Source organism: Cyrtonyx montezumae, unplaced genomic scaffold, assembly GCF_038088225.1.
Source record: "Cyrtonyx montezumae isolate F1298 unplaced genomic scaffold, pur_monq_1.0 scaffold_4, whole genome shotgun sequence".
NCBI classification, from domain to species: domain Eukaryota; kingdom Metazoa; phylum Chordata; class Aves; order Galliformes; family Odontophoridae; genus Cyrtonyx; species Cyrtonyx montezumae.
Window position 1 is genome coordinate 7091395 of NW_027072045.1, and position 25600 is coordinate 7116994.

Here is a 25600-nt window from a genome sequence, read left to right on the forward strand (position 1 = left end):
CGTATGATGCACAATACCAGGTCACCCTCAGACTGAGCACATCACTTAGCACTGAGACAGCGAGTTACAAAAAATATCACCCATGAATTCAACACAGAGAGTTAGGGGAGACATTACCATGCATTCACAAAGCCATTCCATCATTACTGTGCCCTGTAAAACCACGTGCAACAATCTTTACACTAATTGTAGTGTAAGCAAGCTCGGGATTCTGGTTCTCATATATATAATCTATGTATATATATATACATAGGTGATGTACAACCAGACTCAAGCTGTGTATCAAATCACAGCTTTTATATTGCACAGACAAATACACAGTAAGAACGTTACACAGACAGGATCTGAATAGCAGGAATATTACAGTCATATGAGAAAACAACTAAGGACAAACTTGTTCTACTGGAGCTCAGCACATGGCGTATTACAAAACTTTCTATATCAGAGTCTAAATCAAATACATACTACAAACAGAAAGTAAAAATGTGCATATTTACACACGTGCATCAGGGTTAAAAAGTAGTTTGCGTTTGCTTTCAGAAATCAGAAGTTATCCTAGTATTTCCTCTCAAGCATTTCAATCTATTGATAATGGCCATAGTTTCAAAGGTGATAAGCACTTGCTTTTTCCACTGACATCTTGAAGGTCTGTTTATAATGTCAACTCAAGGCCATGTATTTTCTCAGGTGTCCACCTCTGGGTAATAAATAACCACATACAAACACAGAGAGAAACAAAATGGGCACCTCAGTGACATGCATAGATTGGGAAGGTGAAAACATGGACCTCAACTAACCAAAAAAAAGTGCATGAAAAGTATCACAAAACAAAATTAAATGAGATCCATCTCTTAAGGAAAACTAAATCAGTTTTACAAAAATAAACACCATTGTCACCATGCATGGTCACAATTAAGGGTTTGTAGGCAGCACTCACAAACCAATGATTGCTTCACTTATCAGGATGGATCCATTTCTTATGAATTTATCAACTGAGTCTCACAAGAGACTCAGCAAGAACACTGCTTTTGTTGCTGAAGATTCATGTCAATGGTTTCATTTAAGATCAGGCACCTCCTGAATGGCTTTACCAATCACCACGCTCTTGCAAGTTTCATTCATAGCAGTATCATCACTTCCAGTCTGAACTGAAATCAGGACATCAAAAATATTCTGGTACATATACATACAAAAATAAATGATAGAAATTTGAAAGAAAAAGTAATTAAGAGCAAGCAGAAACCAACAAAGACTGAAACTGAGTGAAGCATCAGCATTTGTGCCCAACAGCTTGACTTTATCCATGCAAGAAACTGTAATTTAGGAAAATTAGTGAAATTAAGCTTTACCTAACTCAAGTAGTTTAACTGCTTGCCTGAACTGGGATCTTAATTATAACAAATTTCTGTATTAAAAATCACCACATAGACATATGTTCTATAGTACAAGTCAAGTACGTTATGTTAACATAACTTCTAATAGGACTTGCTGCTTTCAAGGCATATTTCTAAACATGAAAAATGAGAAAAGTGACTTTTTTGATCTTTATCCTATGATGCTAATTTGACCTGAAAACATTTTATGGCTCAATTCAGAGGGGAAATAAGGGAAGGAAGTCAAATATAGTTCCTTAATTTTTTTCTTTTTTGCCAGGTAAATCCAAGAAACAGAAGCTTTCCATTTAAAGGGGACCACTGAATACAGTTTTATTTGTCAAAATATTTTCCCAGCTCTTCAGTTAAACTTTCTTCCCAGATGAACCTGTATGGATGCTTTTACAGCAGGACCATCCTCACTGCTGTGACAAGAATAAATTTAGCCCATTAACTGTGACACTTCTAATTAACCTAACTTAAATGACCTCTCAACACCCAGATTCTATAAATATATGTATTTAAAATAAAAATAAAAGTTAAAGGAATGGATTCAGAGCAGAATCTGATTCTAGGTACAGTCATATAAACCCAGATGAATTCTAGTGACTGAATTAGTCTGCATTTGCATATAAGCAATCAAATAAAAAATGGACATTAACTGTGCAAATAGGATACTAGGAAAGACAAAGAAATACAATGTAAACACAAGGAGCAGAACTCTACCTTGCCCACCTATGCTGTTACAGGACGGGAAAGAGGTGCTATACACGTGCATGGATAACAGGACAGGTCTCTCACCCAAATCAGTGTGTGTGCCTGGCAGGGTAAGGCTCAGCCTCTCAGACCTCTGCTGGTGCCTACACAGCACCAAGCCCCAAATTCTGTCTGAGGTGCCAGCTGCCATCACACTGGAGAAATATCATCAAAGCTCACTGAAGTCTTAGCAATGCAAATGGGCTGAGAGCACTCACACTGAAAAAAATTTGCTGAGATTCACTTCTGTATCCCAGCACTATGCAAAGCAGGCACAAATTTTGGTCCTACATATGGTATCGAAACTTTAACTGAATTGGTATTGGTCAATCTTCTGCTGGGCAGTACTGCTAGGGTTAGATAAGCAATAAAAACGTTTTTAAAAATGACAGAACATTTATATTGCCAATTTTTAAGGCACAAAAGATTGTTAAACCAATTCAAGCTAAACAGAAATAAAACTGTTTCAGCAACAACTAATGACCTATAATTAACTTCCCTGTAAAGGTGACAAGAGATAAACAACTGGAGTTCACGTTCAAAAACCTGAAGTGAATCTAGTTACACAGATGACCTGAAAAGCAATCACCTGGAAAGACAGAGATAAACATGACACAAAAATGTGTATTTGAGATATTTGTTATGTATTGGATCCTGAATCTGGGTTAGTTCACTAGTATGGGTTTCATACTACTGTAGTAATCCACGGGTGAATCAAGCTGAGAGTTGTCTTTAAGATTCATCAGAAAAAAACTCTGATTAATATATCTCACCATGTAGGAATTAGTGGGTTTTTTGAACCTATCTTCATTTTTAATTTCAACTGTAATTTTGATTACAAGTGCAGTTGTGATTTCCTTTCACATATCCACTCGAGAAAAAAAAGAATCAGGACATAAGAATGTTTCAAAATTAATTTGCTGTTTAGAAGTAATATGGTCACAAGAAGCAAACTGGCGCATGTGAGCCCCAGAACACATATAGACCTAACTCCCTGAACATTATCATCAAAACAGAAAAGTAACCAAGGTCTGATGCCTGTGGTTCTTCGTGCAGCTTTCGCAGCTCTTCACACAACGGCTAGAAATGCTGTGTATTGGTTTCTCCCAAAATGCCTCTAATCATATTCTAGGTCCGCTTCGATCAACCTCTTCACAACGTGGTGAATGCCAACAACTGGTGAACGTAATCTATCTTGCAGTTCTGCCAAAGGCAGCAGATGCCTTGCCAGGAGATGCCACCTCTTCTCCTCTGGGTGTTGTCAATAGTCTTTTGGACAGAAATGGGCTAGGTGCTCTTACAGCCTGGCCACTCATCAAGACTGCTTACGGCGTAGATGAGGCATGATACTTCACAAACGCAATCGCCGCCAGCTCCTTGCAGAATTCTTCCAGGACAATCACACCCTCTAGTAATGTCAGGTGGTCAATGCTGAGTGAGAGAGGAAAAAAAAAAGAGCAGAGAGTCAGGTCTGGCATATGCAAAACCCAGCAGTGGATCCTGGAGAATGCACTGTGATTTACTCACAGGGGCCCTTCAGGCTCCAAGCCCAGCAGGCGTTTTCTGACCAGCAGAAGTTTGGGAGTGAAATCTGGGATGCGCTGGATTCTAATCATGAGGTCTCCAACAACCTGCAAAGTACAACACCATCAACACACAAAGTGATGCCTCTCTGTGACTGGTAGCAAGGATAAACGACAGCCTTCAGTGCTTGGGACATGGAGCAACTTCAGAATCGTCACAGACTCACAAAGTAATACACAGAACAGCTGCTCTGTGCCAAAAAAGGGTGAGTGGTCATAAGCACTGACAACAATAACAGTGCCAAGGATCTGAGTGCAGAAAGTAGGGATAAAACGGGACAGAAACTCTGAAGCCTTACTTGCTATTGCCAAAAATGATATTACTCCCTTCTTTTAATTATGTCAGTGATTAATCTGTCTTGGTAAACGTTGACACAAGCAATTGACCAGTAAATTCCTGAGTTTAGGGAAAGAACAAGGGGAGAATTAAGATTATATTTGAAAAGGGGAGGGCTGCTGGGAAAAGGGGAACTGAGCCCTCTGTTAGTATTGGCAAGCATCATTATTAGGCTCTTGACCAGCTTAGTAACAGCTGGTGCGGGGGGTAGCCAAGGAATCTCTGACTGAGATGACTGCAGAGTGACAGGCAAACGGCCAGCTCTTGTAGGATAAAGGTCTGGCAGGAAGGGATGAAACTGGAGGGAAAGGAAGGAGACTTCCAATAAATCTAGCACTTCATGGTTGACCAGAATCCAGAAAAGGGTCACAGACTGCCAAGAACAGCCTTCACCAGAAAAAAAAAAGAAAAAAAGATGAGCAGAGATATTCACCCAGGCACAGGTGTTTGGGTCTGCCTTCTGTTTGTGCACAAATCAAAGCCACCTCTTTCCTATCCAGGTATGAATCCACATTTTGTTCTTACAGCACTATCTGATGCTGCCTGCAAGTGACAACAACGTCACCTGGTCCAATTTAAGGCAACATCATTGCCAAAAGGGACATTTTAAATCAACACTGAAACCAAGCAAACGAACAATTTTGAAGAATCAGAATGAAAGCTGAGAACTATGCTTTTCAATATTTTTGGTAGAAAATATGTAATTCTGATTTCCAAATCAAGAGCATAAGTGTCTATTTTCAGTAGGAAGCCATTTGCCAACCTAAACTATCCAGCTTTAAACACTTGTTCCATAGTTACTAAATGTATCACTGCTGTATACCCACACGTAAACAGTAACTGTGTGTTTACTCACCCTGACAATAACGGAGAAAAGAGACCGGCAGCCAGAGGCCAGGTTTATGTAAGGATCCAAAAGGTATTCATGTATATGAGGATGGGGAAACAAGGAGAGTTTGGACAACACTGAAGTAACTTGTAAATTTACATCATAGGGCTGCAAAAAAATAAATTTAAATTAAAACAGAGAGGAAAACATACTGCTTTGTTATTTTTGTGCTTAGTATTTTGCACCCAGAAAGTATTTTAACTACTGGAACCTTACATACAGGGCTAGAAATACGTAACGATTTAAAGCTATATTAGAAGACAGGTTCAAACTCTGTCCCCCCACAGGACAGAAGGGAATATGACAGTCAAGCATTAGATATTAACTATATAACATCTTCAACTACATGAAGCTTCTGCACACTTCTCATTTATTGTAGGATAATAAGCCCTCCTCCTATAAAATCATTCTTCAGCTCAGCAGCTAAACCAACAATCAGCCTAGATTAAACATCTTGCTTCTAGATAACTGCAAGCTATACCAGCTCAGGAAATTGAGAGTGATAAATCCCTATTTACAGCTAACATCGTATTTCTCTTCTGTCACTTTCATATTTCCAGGAAAGACCCACTGCAGAGGCCTGGTCATCTTGTAGCAATGTGCTAATGGAAATGAGACACTGCAGGGCTGGGAAGGCAATGTGAAATTCTGAGCTTCTTCACCTCTTCTCTCCACATCAATAAGATGAAAGAGTCAACATAGTTAGATGCTGATTAGTCAGAAGGACTTTCTAGGAAAAATACCAGTGGCCATCTTAAAGGTGTTTCACCAACACAGGAAGAAACTTATTTCTACAAAAGAAAAGTACTTTCATCATAGCTTCCTCATGTTCCAAGAACTCTTTTATCCTTTGTCCTGGGTTTTCTCATCACAGTGAAAATAACCTTACAATTTAATGCACCTCCAAATTTCCAAACTAGTGGAATTTCCTCCCACTGAGTGCTGGAACAGACGATGGCAGAGTTGGACAGATATTCCCTTGCTACAGGCCTATGCCAGTCTAAAGATGTTACAAATGCCCAGATGGTTTAACTTAATCTGTTTGATTCTACCTGAAATGGATTATGGGCCCTCATTCATAATCCATTTAGCTGCCAGAAATATATTGTCAGTAACACGCTCAATGATTATAATCAGATGTGAAAGAGGATGTGTGTTCACAACCTCAGATTACCACCTTTATGTTCAGAAGTTAGCATCTCGCTGAAGAACCAGAGAACACTTTCTTCCCTGTTCCAGAATAAGATTTGGAAGAGTTCAGTTTAAGACAGATAGATTTATGTTTAATACATGCCCAGACTCTCATTAGCCTACTCAACAGAGATTTGACACTTGGTACACCTACTGACAAACATTACGTGCCACCTCAGATGCACAGGGTTACCCTGTCAGTCTCCTGACAGTTCCACAGAGGTGGATCTTGGGCATGACAAAAACGGCAACAGATAGCTCAGGCAACTGAGCTGACCTGCCAGTCAATACAGTCAAAGAAGCTGAGCTGGTGATTCGCCTTGCAATGAAGGACACCTACTGATTGTTCACTTTAACAGCTCCCAAAGACTACAGGGGCTGTTCTGACAAAATTTCCACTTAATGGATGTAGACACTTAAGTAACATTTGGTATCTTAATCCTGAACTTATTACCACCTTCTGTGGCATTGTCTCACAGATCTTTTGAAAAGAACATCTTTATTTCTCCCAGTCAGTGGTAGTCATTTCCACACTTGATATTCCAGCTACTCCCTTCTAACAAATGAAGCTTTTAGACCCTAGATGTTATTAGTAACAGGAGTTTCTACCTTCTGAGTTATCGTGGAAGAGAAAAGCTACTCTGCAGATGCAGACACAAATTTCCTCCATAAATCCTTTCCACTGTCTGTCTAACTGAACTGCTGGAGAAGGTCTTTCAGTTGTGTGAGTCAGTCAATTCATTAGGAGGCTTTGAAGCCATGAGATTTATCTGGTGTTCATACAAAGAAAAGCAACAAAGTAGTAACACGTGCTGCATTGTTCAGACAGATTGCTGTTGTGATTTAAACTAATTGAGAGCATTAAGGAAAGCTGAGCTTTTATTTCTGTCCATATGTCAGCACTCAGATAACCTAAACATTTTCTCTATAACTACAGAGGCTAAAACCAGCAAAAATTTGGAAATTCTTTCCAAATTGTCAGGAAACAGTTCCATAGAAATTCAAAGTTGAACATTAACAGGAAGCAGGCGGTGTCAAGCAGATGAAGTACTGGATTTGAACAGCCTTGAAACAAGTCACTTCACTTTGCTGCCTCAGCTGTCTTCTGTCAGGAAACTTGGTTAATAATGCTGACCACCTCTGCGAAGCCCTCTTGTGTCTGCTGATAAAAACTGATAAATACACAAGAACTACCCACAGCAGTGTGATGAAGCAGAAATGACACTGAATACAACCTGCAAGTAGTACTGTATGCCCCCCAACTAAAGGCTCTTCCACATTTCTTACTTTGCCTGGACATATATACCCATACATCAGAAATGTTACTGATCCACTGATTTTCCACATTGTTCTATGTGATTTATGCATTTAACTATAAATAACCCCATGGAATTTCGAGGGTTTCTTTTTTCTGCCTGTTTTTTTGTTTGTTTGTTTGGTTTTTAAGGTAAGCTTTTGGTATAATGTAGTAAGAATTTACCCCTGCTGTTTAATTCAGGCAGATCATTTTACTTCTTCTGGTGTCCAATTATTTTGACACCACAAACACCTTGCTTGACTAGCTCAAAATGTGTGTCATGCTGACAGGTAGTTTATCAAAATGGGCACTGTGCTTCCATGCCAGGTGCTATTGTTATTGTAATTGCATGTATCTGATACATGCAATAGCTTTTCTTAGGGGATGCAATTCACTTACTTTACTTTTTATAATGCACATATCATTGCTCAGACAAGGTTTTCATATTCACAAAGCTTCTTGTTCCTAAAAGCTGATGATGACCAGATCTCTTCATGACTTCAATCTATAACCATTTCAAATACTACAAAGCACAGTACAGTTCTACTAGAACCAAACAAAACACTGAGAATACACAATACAAAAACAGAAGTGTTTGGCTTTCTTTTCTGACTTCTAAATTATAAATGTTGGTATTCTCAAACATCCTTCTCTCAACACTTACAGAGCTGACATTGAGATAACTGTTGCCATGTTGCCTGTGCATTTATTTGTACATCTAAATGATTCTTGTCCTGTTTATAAGCTAGAAATCCACCACTATCATGGCTCACTACTCATTCTGTAGATAGCTGCATACGCAAAACGTAACAGAATTGTGCAAACCTCCAAAGAATTGGTACTACTGCATCTATAGCATCTCCAGCTGGTGCTAGAGGGAGGGTAATCTAGACCCTCAGGGCTCGTATTCACCAGCAAGGAAAGTTATCTTCCTCACAGAGAACAGCAATGTTGACTTGATTAATTTAAGTCCAGAATTCAGCAAAGGCAAAGAAACATGAAGTGACCTCCTTTTCACCTCCCTGTGCCTTCACTTTGCTTGTGCTCAGAAAGATGAGGTCATGCAGGCCGCCTAGATACAGAAAGAAACACAGAGCAGGGAAATTCACTTTCTTCAAACTCCTTTACACTAATCTGGGTCTGACATGTCCTTTTCAGGACAAGGAGCCTGTCAGATCATATTTTATCTGTTTGCCCTTGGCAGCTACAAAGTTACTATTTCAATATAATAAAACAGGAAAAAAAGAACAACACAAAAACTTTAAATTGCAGATGAAAAAGGGTACCTTCTAGAAATCTTTCACGCAATGATAATAGCTTCTGCTAACTACGGGAAAACGTTAAGAGTGATCCAGCAAGTTGTTCTCATCTTATAGGATGAATTAAATTCAAAGAAATATGGAAGAAAGGAGATGTATTTTGTTCGCTGAAAAATGTACACACTTGCAGAGTGTAAATGCTAGAAAATGAAAACTGAACCACAGAAACCCTATGAGTTTCTAAGATACTATCTTAGCCTCATCTATTACCATTAGGATATTCTTGTCTTACTCATCAATTTAAATGACGTTTCAATCACAACACTGGTCAAGAAAACATCTGGCACACAAAAAGGTGGCTAGAGACAGTAATAGCATGCTTAATGTAGAAGAAGGTTTTGTTCTGGCTTTCAGAAGAAAATACAGACTGCTTTAACAACCTGCAATCTATAAAGACCCACAACTAGGACATGGGATTTTACACAGTATCATCATGTTGTAACAGACATCTGAATTATGGGAATCTACTGGACTTTATGGAGACTAAGCCATTTAGTAGTGATAAAAGCAACAAAAACAGAATTTATAACCTGCTTTTTCTTACCTGATCAAGAATCCTGCCCATTCTGTCAAAGAGGACTTTCAAGAAGTGGCCTTCGAAGAATGATGCTTCTAAATTGCACTTTTCCAAAGACCTGGGGGATCCAGGCCACTCCCACCGTAAGCAGATGAGACAGTAATCCCGGAACTAGAAAATAGTAGTTAGGAAAACACTCAAAACCTCTGTGGAAATTGTTTCATTTCCTTTTAATAGCGTTATAAGCCTTAACACCATAATCTGTAGCTATATGAGAAATCTAAGTCCAAAAGGGATAGTTACTCTAAACCAAACATGATCAGTTTCCGTACACGTGCTTCATTTTCTTCTCGATATTCATGCTGCCAGGCTAGTTTTAGAAACAAAAACCTACAGCTACCAAAAATCATCTGAGACCAAACAAACTAAGGCTACTAATACACATCTTGATCATTATGCGCAGCTCATCTCATCACCCAGCCCAGACTGCTCCCCAGTTCCCATGACAGGGAAGGCACATGCACGTGCATGTGACACAAACAAAATGTACCACAGGGCTTTCTTTTCCCTCTGCTTCCTACAAGCCACAGTAGTCTTCCTCAGTTGCCTATCAGCTTCTGCCTCTGATTTGCTGCAGGCTGCCTGGTGTCTCACTCTTCAGGAATTATACCTTGAAAGGAGTACCAATTATGAACCAAAATAAGGAAACCAGGAATCAACAGTAGCAAAAGTGAGGGAAAACAGACTTCACTGTGTGCAGCATACATACTCGTGCAGGCTTCCAGGAACAGACATAGGGAAGCAGAACAGCTACTTGGATGTAGTAATAGCAATAGGCAGTGCTATTCTTAGGGGGGAAATATTTTAAAGTAGCCATATCACTGTCAGGAAGTGACAGAAACCAATTCTTTTCTCCAATAACTCCCAGAATACTCTTTTTTTTTTTTTCAAGGCATAAAAGAAGTACAAAAATGATATGTATTTTCTGGCATCTAAGAATAGAACATAGGGGAATTTTACGTCATCCTCTATTTCCTTGTTCTCTATTTTCTATTCTCTTTCTTTTCAGTAGAGACTACAGATAAAATAATACAGTAAGTACAGAAATCCAAGCTTCTCATTCTAAAATGCTGATACCATATTTCAGAGATCGTGGAGTTTTTAAAGTACCATCTAAATATAGCTCTCAGTTACTTTACTTCACACTACTTCTTCTATTATACAAGATTCATAAGGCTTCAGTAAGAAACTTGTAAATAAACAGTGACCTCTTACCAAGAAGATTTCAGATTACATTTGTGAAAACAAAAGCTGCATTTATTTCAAATTAGTAAATCATAAAGATTTTCCTTCCTACCAGAACTATCAACTTGAAACCTGAATGCCTCAGGCTGTGCATTCCTTATGATGAGCCCTTATTTTTGAAGTCTCAGATTGCATAATTCCTATGCAGCATTTTAATTTCCCTTTAGTCCTTTCAAACAGCTTGGCAGGCAATTCTCCAAGAGAATGCAGATAAACGCAAAAGCAAATTAAGAACCTATCTGCAGTTCAGATTTTCTCTCAGTGTATTTGTTATATGAATATTAATGCACTTAATGTCATCTGTTATTCCCACTAGAGTAATACAAGGTGGATTCACCATCAAAAGAAATCTCCAAAGCTAAGATTTCATTAAAAAATAAAAATTGAATTTTCCCATCTTTCATTACTAAAAGATGCATGTAGTAGGACTATTTATAGAACCATTTGTATACCCACATCAGCACTTTAAATTCTCAAGGAATAGGGAAGACTTACTTGTCTGTGGGCATCTCTGAGGTAAGTATCATAACCTGTACCCTCCACGTGGTATGAGGACTTAGCTTCATCGGGAACAAGACACAGAAAGCTAAAGAGACAAAGGAATGTTAATGAATACCTATAATCCACAGTGCTCAAGATCAATACCTTTTCATCACCTCTAATAGTGTACACAATACTGAATTGTCTGGCCGTTAATCCAAATGTAACTTTATGTGAGGAACAGAGAATATAGTATCTATACCTAAGTATTCTAACTACTGTTCATGAAACACCATATACTTCAGAACTTTTGGATGCAACACCAGAGGTAAAAGCCTCAGTGGAAGGCTAGCACATTCTGAAAGTGAGCAGACAGAATGGAGATGAAAAGGAAAGTCGTAACTAGCTCAAGTATTTGCTAAAGGTCAATCTTCATATTACCAGAGCATATGGGAAATTCACTGAGGAATAAAAGAATTGAAAGAGAATTACAATCTAAATTTCTTAGCCTACTGCACAGGCAGTTCTATTTCCCATAGTTTGTTATGGCAATAAATATCTGAGAATGCACAGGCAGATGTGCATACAAATGCCCTTACCAGGTATGTAGTACACAGACCACATATCCTTATTACTTCATCAATATCTGCCCTAAGTAATTTCAGGAAAGCCTGAATCTTATTAGAGAAGCGATGTCATTCAAACCATTACAAAAAAAAATTAAAATTTCTGGACAGCAATACAAAACTCAGTTTTTGGACCCTCTTCCTAAAGTTCAGTTTCTCCATGAACCAAGAACTTCTGGAGATTCCTGGAAGATTTGTATGCAGAAATACGTAGTAGCTCGATTTTCATATGGTGTTCATCTTATATGAAAAAACAAATCTACGAGACACTGGAAATCTAAAAGATTTCTATTCATTGATGGAGGTTACACAGGAAGAATTTAGGAAATTGTTGCTTTCATCTTCCTTCCAGATAATGTCCACTGGAAGCTATATATGGCAGTACTGGAGGAAAGAAGGCACAGAGCAACTACTCCAATGTGTGCTGCCTGTCCTTGGGCTGTTAGCTGCCTTTGGCTAACACCTTTGATTATTTCTAGGTAAGTAGATAGGACAGCACTGAAATACCAGTGCTGCTTTGCTAAAGTATATTGACAGAGCAAACCGCATTTGTCCTAATATTAGTTGCTAATAGAATTACCATCACTAAGATGCTTAGAAGAGAATCTGTCCTCTTTGTGATATCCAATCTGCAGTATGTCTAGCATGTACAAAGGTACATTACAGGTGACAGAGATGCCCCTGGTTTTCAGAGAACAGAAGGTTATCTCTAGCACAACAATTATTTCCTTTAATATAAGTGTTTAAGGAACTTTGGAAAGCGGGAGGTTTTTTTGCCATTTTGTGAGAAAAGAAAGCATAATATTAATATTATTAACATTATTCTGCTTTTACTCAGAATTTTGAGTATTCAACCAGACTATTAGCTGTAAAGTTTATATATTCTTCAAGTTTATGCTGAATTATTTTTACTTGTTGCAAAGCTCTAATCTTCTGGGAGTAGTTTTCTGATAAAATGCCACAATTTTCTTCTGTGGAGTCATTTTACCAGCTGGCACAGAACAACATCCATTACAGAGTACATTTGGTATGCACAGTGTGTGCAGACACCCACACATTCAGAGCTTTCCTTAAGTGTTTGTTTTAACTTACCTATTTACAATTTTATGAACTTCAGTCTTCCCATCATTTTTCGGATGTTCTGGACTGACAGGTGGAGAAACACTGAGCCACTCTTGAGCCCCAGTGTTATCTGGGGACAGATCAGTAAACAGCGGATCTTCCTCCAGGTCTCTGGGAGATTATATTAGACAAAAACATAATAATTCACAGAATGTTACGGAAGGCAAGAAATTCTCTGGATCAGAAGGCATGCTTTCTGTTTTTCATCTCTGAACAGTTATGATGTTCTCCAGAACGCTGCCATATGCACAGCTTTTTTACCAACTTAATGTGCAGAAATGCCAACCCTTATACACACACAGCAACATTTTATCTTGTTTTAAAGAATAACAAAGTTGATATTTTTTTACCCCTACAAAAATCACTGTGTAAAATCTCTTAAACTCTGTAGACATATCTTTCATATAAGAGATGCTTACACTCTTGGAAATTATCAGGTTATTTTAGATGACTCAGAAAAAAATCTAAGATGCTAAAACAGCTGAATGTGACTAGTCCTTATCCCTCCTCCATTAGGTTAAAGAAAAAAAAAAGTTCCAAAAGTTATGTGGAGTATTTCAAAGGATTTTACTTAAAGCATCCTCCAAATTATCTTTTTCCCATCAAAAAATCATTAAAGAACATAAATGTAAACAGGACACCTAAGTGACCGACTGACTCTATAAACAATCTCATTGAATATAGTATGAATGTGCATGAGCTGAAGCTAACTAGAAGCTTAAGTAAATCACTAAATGAAAATCTTGGGAGTGCCCAGTCCAGAAAATCCACTTTTCAGAATTTCTGCTTTTCTGATATTCTTCCATCAATTTACACTGGTTGGTGACATAGCAATTTGTGCTTCACTTTACACATGCTCATTGTAGTTACAGCTGAATACACAGAACACACAGTGTGCTCTCTGTGCTCACTTTTCCTTCAATTACTAAAACTCCTGGCTTTAAAAAGAAGGATCTAAGTTAACCAATGCAAAACCATCTTAGAAAAGAAACTTACATTGCTCCTGCAATCTGCCCATTCTCTACCACATCTTTATCTTCTTGACACAGTGGCTTATATTCTATGTAATTTCTTTCTTCTAAATTTCTCAGAACCAAATTATACAGAATGTGCTCATGAGGTTTTTGCAGAAGGTGCTCAAACATTCGTAGAGTCATGATGCTGATCTGCAATGTAAAATGCAAAAATTACACAGTGAAGCATCATTGTCCTAAGCAGTTTGCCTTTCTCCCGTGTTTGTATGCAGAACATCACAATTACTTATTTATATTGTGAAAGGAAGCAAAATTACGAAGAAAAAATAGGAAATCATCATGCTGAATGTGGACTCTCCATCCCTGTTTATACATCTGACAAACAACATGAGCATGTATTTTTTTTCCTATAAAACCAAAGCTCTTCTAAAATCTGCCAAAGTAATAAAATAAAAAACATCCCAAGAACAACTTAGCTTTCTGTGTATTACAATCAGTTCCCTACCAAACGATAGCTGTCATTGTGCTAGTGAGGAAAAGAAAAAAAGAAAGAAGCAACTCCTAAAGGATAATTTTACTGACATCAATTATTCTAAAAAGGTCTTTTGGATGTAAAGTGCTTAAAGTTATTCTGCTATTTTTTAATTGTCACTGAGTATGCTCCCTGACCTCATGTAGTTTATACAAAAAATATTTTGTTTTCAACTGTAACTAATGTGTTAATAATACAGAATTGACACAACACAGAAAATAACAGTGATGTAACATATAATAAAGCATAAATTAAAATGCAATTACAGAAAACAATTTTGGGCAATCTTACAGATGAGCAAGCCCAAATAGATATGCATTGGAGACAAGCAAATCATCTTTTAATAATTGTTGCAATGTGCTAGCTAGAAGAAATAGCTGGGCGTTCAGTTTTTAAAGGGAATTTGTAGGAGTGGCAGTCAGAACTCTTCCTCAGCAAAGTTAGCTGACACAAATACTAAAATACCTCATGATGACATCTCTACAGGCTCTGCAGGAAAGAGATGGCCAACAGACATTCATTATATCATTACCACCTCTTACCTCATCAGAAATATGGTCACAGTGCTCGATTAACCTGTGTCGCAATGGATGTCTGTTGATGTCTGGCAAAGTTTCTGGCTCTCTGTGCTCTCCAAGTACAAAATAAACTAATTCCTGCAGTAGGACATCTGAAGTTACTTGGCGAACAATGCGATGTAATAACGCAGTTGACGTGAGGATTCCAATTTCTGAGCTGAACAATAAATCTGGTGTCAGATATGCACTCGATTTCAGCTGATAAAAAGCAATCAGCTTGATTTAGACTTTGCTCTGCTGTGTTCTGCAGGATGCTACTCACGTTTGCATCAGCTGGGGTTCCATAACATCAACAAAAAATCTTTCCCGCACAGCTTTTGCCATAGCAACAGCAGCAATCTGAAACAAAAATACTGGATAGTGAGCCTTAAACTCAAAAGCTAAGAAACAACTGGAACTCTTTATTTGCTGAATATATTTGTATCATTTGTAAACATTTCAAACCTTTTGTGCTTCTTTGATGAGTTGATCACAGTAGTCAAACCACGAAAGAAATGAAATCAACGCTCTCTTCCCTGGAAAAGCAGATGCATCTTCTTTGTGGCTATAGGAATCCAAACTAGAGCATGTATGGAAAATACTTTATTTAGTCTACAAACATGTGAAGAACACTAGACTCTATTCTTATTGAACTTAATAGCATAATTAATGATATACTAACAATGAAATGAACATTGAAATAGTTTTGCCTGCCTCTACCATTACACAGAGAGGCATGCTAAGGGATACACTGTATGCTCAGCAAAAGAACTCTGAGTTAGAAATACTAAGATTAAGCATTTCTTAAATTAGAAGGGAATATCAATCACCTAGTCTGTTCTCCCAGGAAACACAGATCACTAGCATCACTAACTCCTGTAGTCACGAGTCCATAAAATGAAGGCAATTGTTCTTATCTATTCTGTAAGTGACCTCAATCAAGCCAGCCAAAATGACACAGCCTATACCTGAACCAGGTGGTATCTTTCTGAAAAAAAAGCAGGTATTTCACCTAAAGGCTGTAAGGAATAACAAATTCACCATGTTCTTTGGTAAAGCAGTCCGATAATTACTTATCCCACTATTCAAAGTTAGCATACTCTTTTGCAAATACCCATTTTTTGTCTGTTTACTAACACATCATGAGCAATTCATAATAATAAAGGCAGAGCAGGGATGAGTGCTTAGATGTACAGAGAATATGACAAACAAGCAGTTAGGCTAACAGCACGTATCTTTTCCTTCATGCTGTTGCATAGTAACTCTTTCCTTCTTCTTTTTCACTGTACAGATTTTGCAACAAGAGCTTGCTGTCAAATATACTCTTCCTGACCTCTGTTGCACTGTACAGGGCTCACTGTGCACAGCAAAAAGTTTATGAGTAAGTTTCTTAAATCCTTGACATCTGAACAGGAAAATAATCTGTACCCAAGACTCCAGCTACGATACCATAAATTGCTAATGTAATTCAGTGGAAAATCCTTGCCCCTGGTGCAATGGACTAGCAGCCAAATCTGGTCCTATGGAAGAAATAACAAGTACATTGCACATCTGGTGTTTCTGCTCTACCAGTGATGGTATCTAAACTCTGCTCTTGAGACTAGCAGAGGGGTGTAAATATTTAATAACTTTTATCTAACTACAGGAAATGAGCATCAGGGAGGGGTGTGAAGTCACCTCAGGTATTAAATACAAAAAGAAAATTCTTACCCCCAGTTAATTGCCTCCACTGTTTCAATGTCTAAGGGATCCAGTGACTGAGGCAGGGCTCTGTAGAGTGTGGCCAGCCTGTCTGTCAACAATTCACACAAACAAGTGCTTTGAGTCAGGCACTTGGCAGCTGCTGGTTCTGGCAAACTCACCAAAAGCATAAGCCCTTCACAAGCCTTCACAGCTATCCGGCCATCCTGACAGAAGAGAATGGAAGAATTAATGAGGCAGTGAATAAATATTACTTGAAATCCAGAAGCAAACATCTCCCAAACAGCCCCTCCATTCCCCCACAGTGAATGAAACCATTTCTTTGTTTCTTATTCAGACATTAAGATTTATCTCTCGTGAATTTCTAGTAAAAGGAAATAAATGATTTGCAAAAATCAGTCACAAAAATCTTTAACTAACTTCTTATATTTGAATTACAGACTGAACATATATTTAAGTTCATTTCCTCTACCTATTTAACACCACATCCAAATAGCTTCTTCATTATATTGCACCGCACAAAATAAAACCACTCACCGGACTTTTGGTGAGATTTAGTAGAGAATTCACTAAATTATAGTCTTGATTTGGACAAACAGTGGAGGACTCAGGCAATGATGTGACATTTAGTTCATCCAGACTGAAAGACAGATCATCTGCCTGTTGAGGGAGCTCATCTTCCTTTTCCATTTGCTCTGCTCCAGCAGCACCAGGCGATTCCTCAGGCTGGATGGGCTGCCCTGTGTCCGCTGCCATTGAATCCTGGCCTTTTAGCATGTCTTCTGTGATTATGTTTGTTGATTCTTTGGAAGCCATTGCTTTTAACTTACTCTGCAAAGTATTTTGTTGGAATTACACAGCTGAAATTGCTGCTCATCCTAAAGCACAAACCTTCTACAGGGACATTTTTTACATCAGTATTTAAGTAGTACTTTAACAAGGCTGGACACAGTAACCACGTAGAATGTAATAGATTGCAACAGCAGGTGAGTTTTTAAAACTAGAACATTCCTCAGACCACTTAAATTTCTGTTACAGCCTTTCGTTACGAGGCTCATTTGCTTTGCCCACTATTTGACATTTATCTTATTTCATTTTTATTTTCATTTCATTATACAATTTCGTTTACCTTATGAGGGCACCTTTCGATATCAGCATACACTACAGAATTCTAGACAAGGCCTCAGATTGACTTAATGACTGAAACACTGTTTCCACTCGGAGGGGAACTCCTTCTAAACTTCTTGAGAGTGTATTTCCAGAGGGCAAAGGAAAAAAATAAACATTTTATGACAGTATTCTCAAGCTGAAGAAACATTTAAAAGATACAATGGACGGAAGATACTGTAAGCTAGCACTGGGCACCAGGTGCTGTAACAGATCACAGTGAACCTTGTTAAATGCTATAAACTATCTCCACTTAACATGATGATATAAATTAATCTCCCACCCTAACAGAGGCATTTAAATCTATGCTCTGCGAGGCCAGGAAGAAACTCACACCATGACAAAAATTCAGAGCTTCTCTGTCAAAAGCTCAAGTGAAAAATGCTTCATAAGAACTATAAATGAGACTTCAGCACAGGACAGTTTTTCAAGTCAACTTTCAAGCAATTAACAATTAAAGAGTAACCATTTGGGGTTAATGGTGTTTAGTGCATACAAACCAGCAGAGACAGGCAGCAAACTACAGAATTGCTGTGAATGCTTGCTTGCTTGATGCGCGTTCTGCGTGCGGAATTTGTACTGAATGTGATACACTCATATAACCACATCCCTGGAGAGGCAACCCGGTGGTAAAAGCAGCACACTGCATGCTATAAAAGAAGTAGGATGTGATTCTATGACTTCTGACTACAGAAGAAAAATGACTCCTTCAACAGATTTTATAACAATGTGAAAAGCATCAGGCGGCAAAGCACCCAGAATGGGTTTGTCTGAGCCACATCAGTGTATCACTAGATCTTTTACACTCCTCCAGTATTTCCCATATAAGTTATCAATCCATGGGAACACCTGGATGAGAAAGAACTACAATCCTTGCACATCAAGCAGAACTGAGTCTGAAACTGCATTTTCAACCCTGGACTATATGCTACTGTTGTCACTGCTCAAGTGGTAGTCAGTGCTTTCAAAGATTAGACCATGTTTTGTAAAATACTGACTTTGTCTTACAGCAACCTATTACTTCAGTCACTGATGAGAGACCTAACACATATAAAACGTATAAATGCCCCTAGAAATTTGCCTGTAGCTCATTACTTTCACATTGGCAAGTAACACAAAGCAGTCTGTACATCCAACAACACACAGGCGGAGTTTATGCGTCTGTTTAAGTTTCCTATTTTCTAATCATGCAATTCTGCAGCTTAGCTGCTCACCTGCCTCCTGCAAAGGTGCAAAACAGGATCCTGAATGATCTAATAGAAAAGGTTACATAAAACATACATTCAGTGTTTTCTAGATAAAGTATTCCTCCAAGAGCACTCAGTATCAGCAAAGAGCAGACAATATAAAAATACACTTTTATATTTTTCTAATACACAACTACTGATTTCCAAAATCTGGAGGGTAAATACTATGTCAGTCTTTAAGCTCAGACAGACTTAAAAAGAATTCTATGGAAAAAGTCAAGTAATAGCTAGCATAAATGCCCACTCCATTTATGGCAAAAAATATAAACTTGGCAGTTTGTAGTACTGAAAACAGAAGTAAATAGTAAAATCACTTTTCATTTTATAAAATGAAGTTGCAGCTTTTTAATAGATACTGCGTTAGAACTGTTTGAGGTTTCAAGAGCAGAAACTTGAAAACAGAGAAGCAAGTTTCCCTTTGCTCAGAACAATAAGTGATACTTATACAATGAGATGAGATGGGCCAACTTAGCAGGGAACAAACAAGGAAAAACATGACTTAGCATGTAATAGTGGTTCAGATAGAGAAGGTAATTAAAACATTCCTATGTATGCTCTTCCTCTTTACATAAGAACAGGGAAACAGCTTAAAGAAGGAATATATTAAAGCAAAAAATAAAAAATTATCACATGGATTTTAAAGGCTTTAAAACAAGGAATGGAGTTCACATTTCCACAACAAAAGGAAATTTTAAGAGATATTTAAAGAGCATTCCAAAGCATCTTTAAAGAGATACTGTGAAGCCAAATTGTCTTGTCAGTTAAGCAACATTTTCAAAGATTTTATTAAAATATAAATAGCTTTTTAACAGTGAAGCATTTAATATGGTATCATAAAGGGGAAATCCTGGGCCTACAGATACTCCTGTTTTTTTTGTTTTGTTTTGTTTTGTTTTTTTTAAGTTCATGAATGACTGTAGAGGCTCATCAGAAAAAAGAGTCACAGAAGGAAGCAAAACTTACTGAAATACAGGCAGACTGTTTTGGAGGGATGTATCTGCTTTTCAGCTTAAATGTTAGAGATCAGGCAGTTAAACACTACACGGAATTCTGTAACTTTACCCTTTCATGCATCTGAAGGTCAGAAGCAGATACCAAGTCACTACAGCACCTCTAAGAGGCACATATGGGAACAACCAGTATATTCCCTTCTAATAGAGGACAATTCTGAACTCAAATGCCTTGCCTGGAACTATGAAAAGTGAAGACGTGGCTACAACATTTAGAATACTTTTGTAAAGGAAGTGACAGTAACAAGGAACGCCCCTCAGTTTGCCTTAACTCCATACTCAGCATTTTGTTTAACTATGATCTCTTTGAAATTAGGAATTGTATAGTTTTACATATCTGATTTTTAAGATGATAATCTTGCTATATTCAAAAAGAACAATAACTATCATCAAACAGAATATTTGTATTAGCTATGATTGCCATTCTCTGATTTGACTTCAGGGACATTATTTGAGTACAGAAGTTATTCAGAGGGTTTTAATTCTTTTCAACCGTACAACTTAAACAAATCTTATCAAAAACTTTCCTGGTTTAGACTTCTATATTATGCATGTAATATATCTAGTATTTTGCTTCTAAATGCCTCTAATATTTAAACACTGAATCTTCAGCCCTCATACTACTTTTACTACTGTGGATACAAGGGCAAGTAAGGCAGTTCAATTAAGGTAGAAATAAACTCAAAATGGATTCTACTAACTGACTCATAAGTGATATTCATATATTTAATGGAAAAGAACATATATTTGCTGTTTATCAGCCTCTGCTGCTAAAGATTGTCATTTGGGGAAAACTTGTAAAATATTCCTGAAGATTAGTATATCCACATCTTTTCAGCTCTGTATCATGCACTTAATAGATATTGTGCCATTGCAGGAAACATCAAAGTGGGAGAAGGAAGAACTTCTAATTATACTTTAATAACTTTTATATGCTCTTTCTAAATGGGAACAGAGTGTCCCTCTATAAATTCTTTGTCCTCCCACTCTGGTTTCATCAATGCCACGTGTTTAAATTCCAAGATGGGAGTAAAGATACTTGGCTTTCTTACAGATAAAAAATAATGCCATATTGTAGATTGTGAGCTGGCACTGCAGCTAGACCGTATGTGTCACTACCAAACAGGAATCCAAGCACACAGAACACATAGCATTCTGCAAGGTTTCAGCCCCCCGTGCAATCTGTACCATACTCTTCACTGAAGACAAAATAACAAAGGAATTCAAGGTCTCCTCATAAGGTTCTACATTACAGTCCCTATTAATCCCAGAGCTAACAAAACTTGATTTTGTAATTTGGAGAGTGCCCTCTAAAGGCTCAAAGGGAAAGAACCTCAAGCAGGTATACAAGAACCCTGAATGAAATTTCAGTAACAATTATGTGACATATAGAGTTTCTAGAAGTGCAAGAAAAGACTTTTAATATCACAGTAAAAGAACAATCACACACTGAATGAAAACTAAGCTATGAAGTCCAACACTCTACCTCTTGTTCTCTGTAACTTTTGTCTGTGGCCCACTTTTTTTATAAGTATACGTGGAAAAAAACACATTTGTTTTACTCACCTCAAGGAAAAAGTTGACCAGGTATGGGTCCTGCTTCAATTTTGCACATACTATACAGAGAAATTGTATTTCTTCATTTTCTGTTGGTGTTGCCAGAACTTCACCACACAGTCTGATTAATTTCTATCACACACAGAAAAATGAGCAATTAAGACAGGAAGGAAGTCACAGCCTTATTTAGGAGTGGTGGATGGAATTCGTTTTCTGTGCACATATTATGATGGTATGTGATTACTGAGTTGAATGTTTGCTTTACTGTTGTAGAGATTGCTTTATTATTTATGACTTGTACTGCAGTGGCAGTTCAAGAATCTAACTGGCAATATGTTAAAACGGATCCTACATTTAAGCAGTTGTTTAACTTACTCGAGAATGGAAAAAAATAAAGATATTGTTAGCTAAAACAGATTAAGAGAAACTTGTCATATAAAAATACAGTTTACTTAAAAATCTGAACAGTACCTGCACTGGCCTATGCACATTTATGTGAGGAAGAAGAGGTTGTCGTATTCTTCCAAGAAGTTTTGTATAAAAAGCCAAAACTTGCTGTTTCATTCCTGGAGGACACTGAAACAAAAACAGATGAACAATAATGAAAATGTAACAAGTGTGGAGAGAAACACAGACACAAAACTGTCATTCATAATGGCTGAGATCAAACAGAAATCATTCATCCAAACTTTCAATTAATTCATGTAGGGCAGACTTCCACTGACTTTCCAAGAAATATTCCTATTAATACAGAAGGAAATAAACTCTGAATTGAACTGCCTACAGGTCGGATTTCTTTTAGGATATTGTGCCACAAAATCCAGCAATTCAATGAGTCAGTACATACAATTGCTGATGATAAAATACAAACATCTGAAGTGCCTACCAAGGGTTTTTTAAATTCATGAGCCATTAACCCTAGACAGAGAGTTTATAAATGCACAGCTGTTCCAGGACAAGAGAAACCTGTTGCTTTCCCTGAGATTCAGCAGAATAGAAATCATAAATGCCTACAGAATATCCATGCCCAAGTTGTACTGCCTCCTATCCATGAGTTCACATGAAAGTACTTTCCTATCTCTATCAGAACGGATGGTATGTGGACCTGTACATACCTTTGTTTCTGGCTAAATCCCTCTGACTCTCACGTGTCTTAACTTAATATAATAAAAGCTGTTACTCCACATCTTAATTTTAATCTACGCTATTTCCCTTACCTGGTTCATTACACACACCCTTAACAAGAGTTCTGCTAATAGAAATTAGTGAACGGAGCGTGTGGCAGCAGCCAAGAAGCCTAACCTGCTTCTCCAGCCAAGGTAATTATGCCTAGGTTATCCATCCTTAATTATCATTTAGTTGTCAAACAATTTGTTACAAAGAATGACAGGTTTTGAACCATCACGGCGCATCAAAAACAATCTAGTTAGTCTAGGTGAGTGCTGTGAAGGGGTCTTATTCTTCTAACAGATCTTTGAAACATCTTGCAAGCACCAAAACATGTGTTTACTTCAGACGTATCAACCCACAAGTGGCAAAGCATAAAGACAGGCTGTACAAGGATTGCTTGTACAGGCATATCTAAATGAGTGCAAATTTACTTCTCTCAACTCTTAGAAACGTGCTACAAATTACTTGCTTCACATAAGCCAACATTCCATCTCGATTTCTTATGAAGTTTGTAACTGCTAAATAAGCTGTATTTCTCAGCAATTCTGTATTTTCGATGCATCAGTATCAGGCATCTTACCCTGATTAAAGGACAGGAGGTACAGTAACACTAATTGTACAGATCTGGTTCTACAGAAGCAAGAAAAATCCTGGGCTCAGACAGCTAGTACCCTATACTGTCTACGTATATCAAATTAAGTAGATTAAAAACTACTGACAGTGAGTGAAAGGCTCAGTGAAAGTGAAACCATGGCGAGCCCTATTCATCCTTCAATCAGGACACACCATGCTTTTCTAACTGCATCTGTAGCACGATACAAGACATTCTAGTGCAACAGCTGTTAAGTTAATGCATCCCATGATTCATTCAATCCCATGAATCTCAGTTCCCAAGTCTGTGAAGGGTGACATCAGCAACAATGCACCAAGACCATGAAGTTAATTTCATATGCCACAAAGCAGATGTGAGAAGGACCAGACAACGTTGCCATGGGCTGGAATCATGTCAAAGATTCCGATGTGAAAACTGGCTAAGAATCAGCTTAAGTCAATGGCTTCTGACAGTGAGTCTTTCTGAGCAGTAACTACTCACATGCACAATTTGAAACAAGATATGTATTTAATATAGCACTTTTCACCCAATAATCTCTCCACTAACTGAAGAGATTATGCTGTCTTGTAGATACCCTACAACTTTTAGACAGAACAAAAACGTTTTCCTACTTCTAGTTTCGCAGTCAGCATAAGAGTGCTGAGTAATAAATCTGTGTTCTGCCTTAATAAGCATCCTACTGGTTGTCTCACTTTGATCACACCTGTAAAAGATCTGTGATACACTGGTAATGTAAGCAAATAGTTCTTTGTTGCATCCTGCAGCATCCCACACCACCATTTACTGCAGATTTTCACTCCCTATCACGATCAGGAGCCCATACAAAAGATAATTTGTTCTGCAGAGAGGTACATACATCAGCTTTTCCTAGTGTGTAAAGTGTCTCCAAAATCTTGTGATGTAGCAAATACTCCATACACGGCCCTGTTTCACCTGATTCCCTCTCATTTTCCTCTTGAACAAGAATATCCAGCATCTGTTCCAGGTGAGAAGGAATGTTGGTATCGGTCACAGGAGCTTTGTCATCTAAATAAGAGAGATATATAACCAGAAATTACAAACATTGTTCTTATTTTTCTTAAGACCAGTCCCAAATTAAAGATTTAAATAAAAGACAATTCATTTAATGAATATTGTATATAAAAGCCACAAAACAGGCATTAGGAAGCTATCACACAATTTATATATGCATATGTATAATCTAAATGATAGACATATACCTTTAAAATTTCTATGAACACCTACTGGACCAAATTTTGAAAATAAAGTAGAGGTTTTGGATGTTCATTTTTAACAAATCTTACCTAAACAGTAAAAAATTGCAGGGCCCTGAAAAGCAAGTCTTTTAACATTCCTTACATTGAGTTTTCAGACCCATATCTGAAAACGTAAACTGAAATATGTATTAGGAAGATATTTAACCTTGCACTGGGAAAAAGGTGAAATATCAGATTTCAAAACATGCATTAACAATACAGAAAGAAAGGAAGAGTTTTGCAGCCAGAAACCAAACATACTAAGAGTGAGATGCAAGTCTCAATCTTTCAGTTTGCATCCACTCCATCTCCAGAACTTTCTCTTTGCATAGCATTTTAAAATCTAAGAACATATCAAATTAACTAGTAGCTGACTAGTTCCTTTGCTAACTAAATAAATAAAATGGCTTTTCCAATAATACCAACAAGAAAGCAAGTCTGTTTATTCTTTATGGAACATTAGGTTTGGCTCTTATACTTTCTGTATTAAGACAGCATTTTGTTAAATTTTATGAAGGAAAGTGTAACTGTACTGATCAAGTAGTGAAGTCATGAAACAGCTTTGGATTTATGTCACTGGAAGTGGGAGATGGCATTAACATGTAACAGAGCAAACGCACACGTGCAGAGATTTTGCTTTTCTTAATTTTTTTTTCAGCTAAATTCTCCTTGAACAAATATCCCTCTAGGGAAACAGCTACTAGATTTTATGTGATCATCTAAAAATAACTGCCAGTTACATGCAAATGGCAATGAGAACACAAAGAAAAACTGCCATATCAGAGTGATTTTGCTCTCCACAAAAACCTCTAATTATCCTACTGCTCTGCTGCAGTTTCTTCCACTGAAAAGCACAGAAATCTATCTGCTGACCAAAAACTTTCCACAAGACTTTTGAAAGTCTGTGGGATAGGTCAGCTTTTATTCTGTACTACATAATCGTATCAGTTTTCCTCTACCACTCTCATTTCCACCTAAGGAAAGATCACACAGCATTCCAAAAGATGAGTATTTAGAACAC

The 25600-nt window shown here is 37.5% G+C and overlaps 1 protein-coding gene across 1 annotated transcript in view; it reads right to left on the reverse strand.

Moving 5' to 3' along the window:
• Positions 1–2589: 2589 nt before the first annotated feature.
• FHIP2A (FHF complex subunit HOOK interacting protein 2A) overlaps positions 2590–25600 on the reverse strand; it is a 29994-nt gene continuing 6983 nt past the window's right edge. Inside the window, exons 3-17 of the mRNA XM_065746846.1 lie at positions 24180–24349; positions 22012–22116; positions 21550–21672; positions 17097–17390; positions 16569–16765; positions 15324–15438; positions 15142–15218; positions 14844–15036; positions 13792–13961; positions 12766–12906; positions 11063–11153; positions 9290–9433; positions 4906–5046; positions 3657–3760; positions 2590–3560 (exon numbers count right to left, since the gene is read on the reverse strand). Coding sequence (XP_065602918.1) covers positions 3455–3560; positions 3657–3760; positions 4906–5046; positions 9290–9433; positions 11063–11153; positions 12766–12906; positions 13792–13961; positions 14844–15036; positions 15142–15218; positions 15324–15438; positions 16569–16765; positions 17097–17390; positions 21550–21672; positions 22012–22116; positions 24180–24349 — 2171 coding nt within the window. The 3' untranslated portion in view covers positions 2590–3454. The remainder of the gene's footprint in view (positions 3561–3656; positions 3761–4905; positions 5047–9289; positions 9434–11062; positions 11154–12765; positions 12907–13791; positions 13962–14843; positions 15037–15141; positions 15219–15323; positions 15439–16568; positions 16766–17096; positions 17391–21549; positions 21673–22011; positions 22117–24179; positions 24350–25600) is intronic.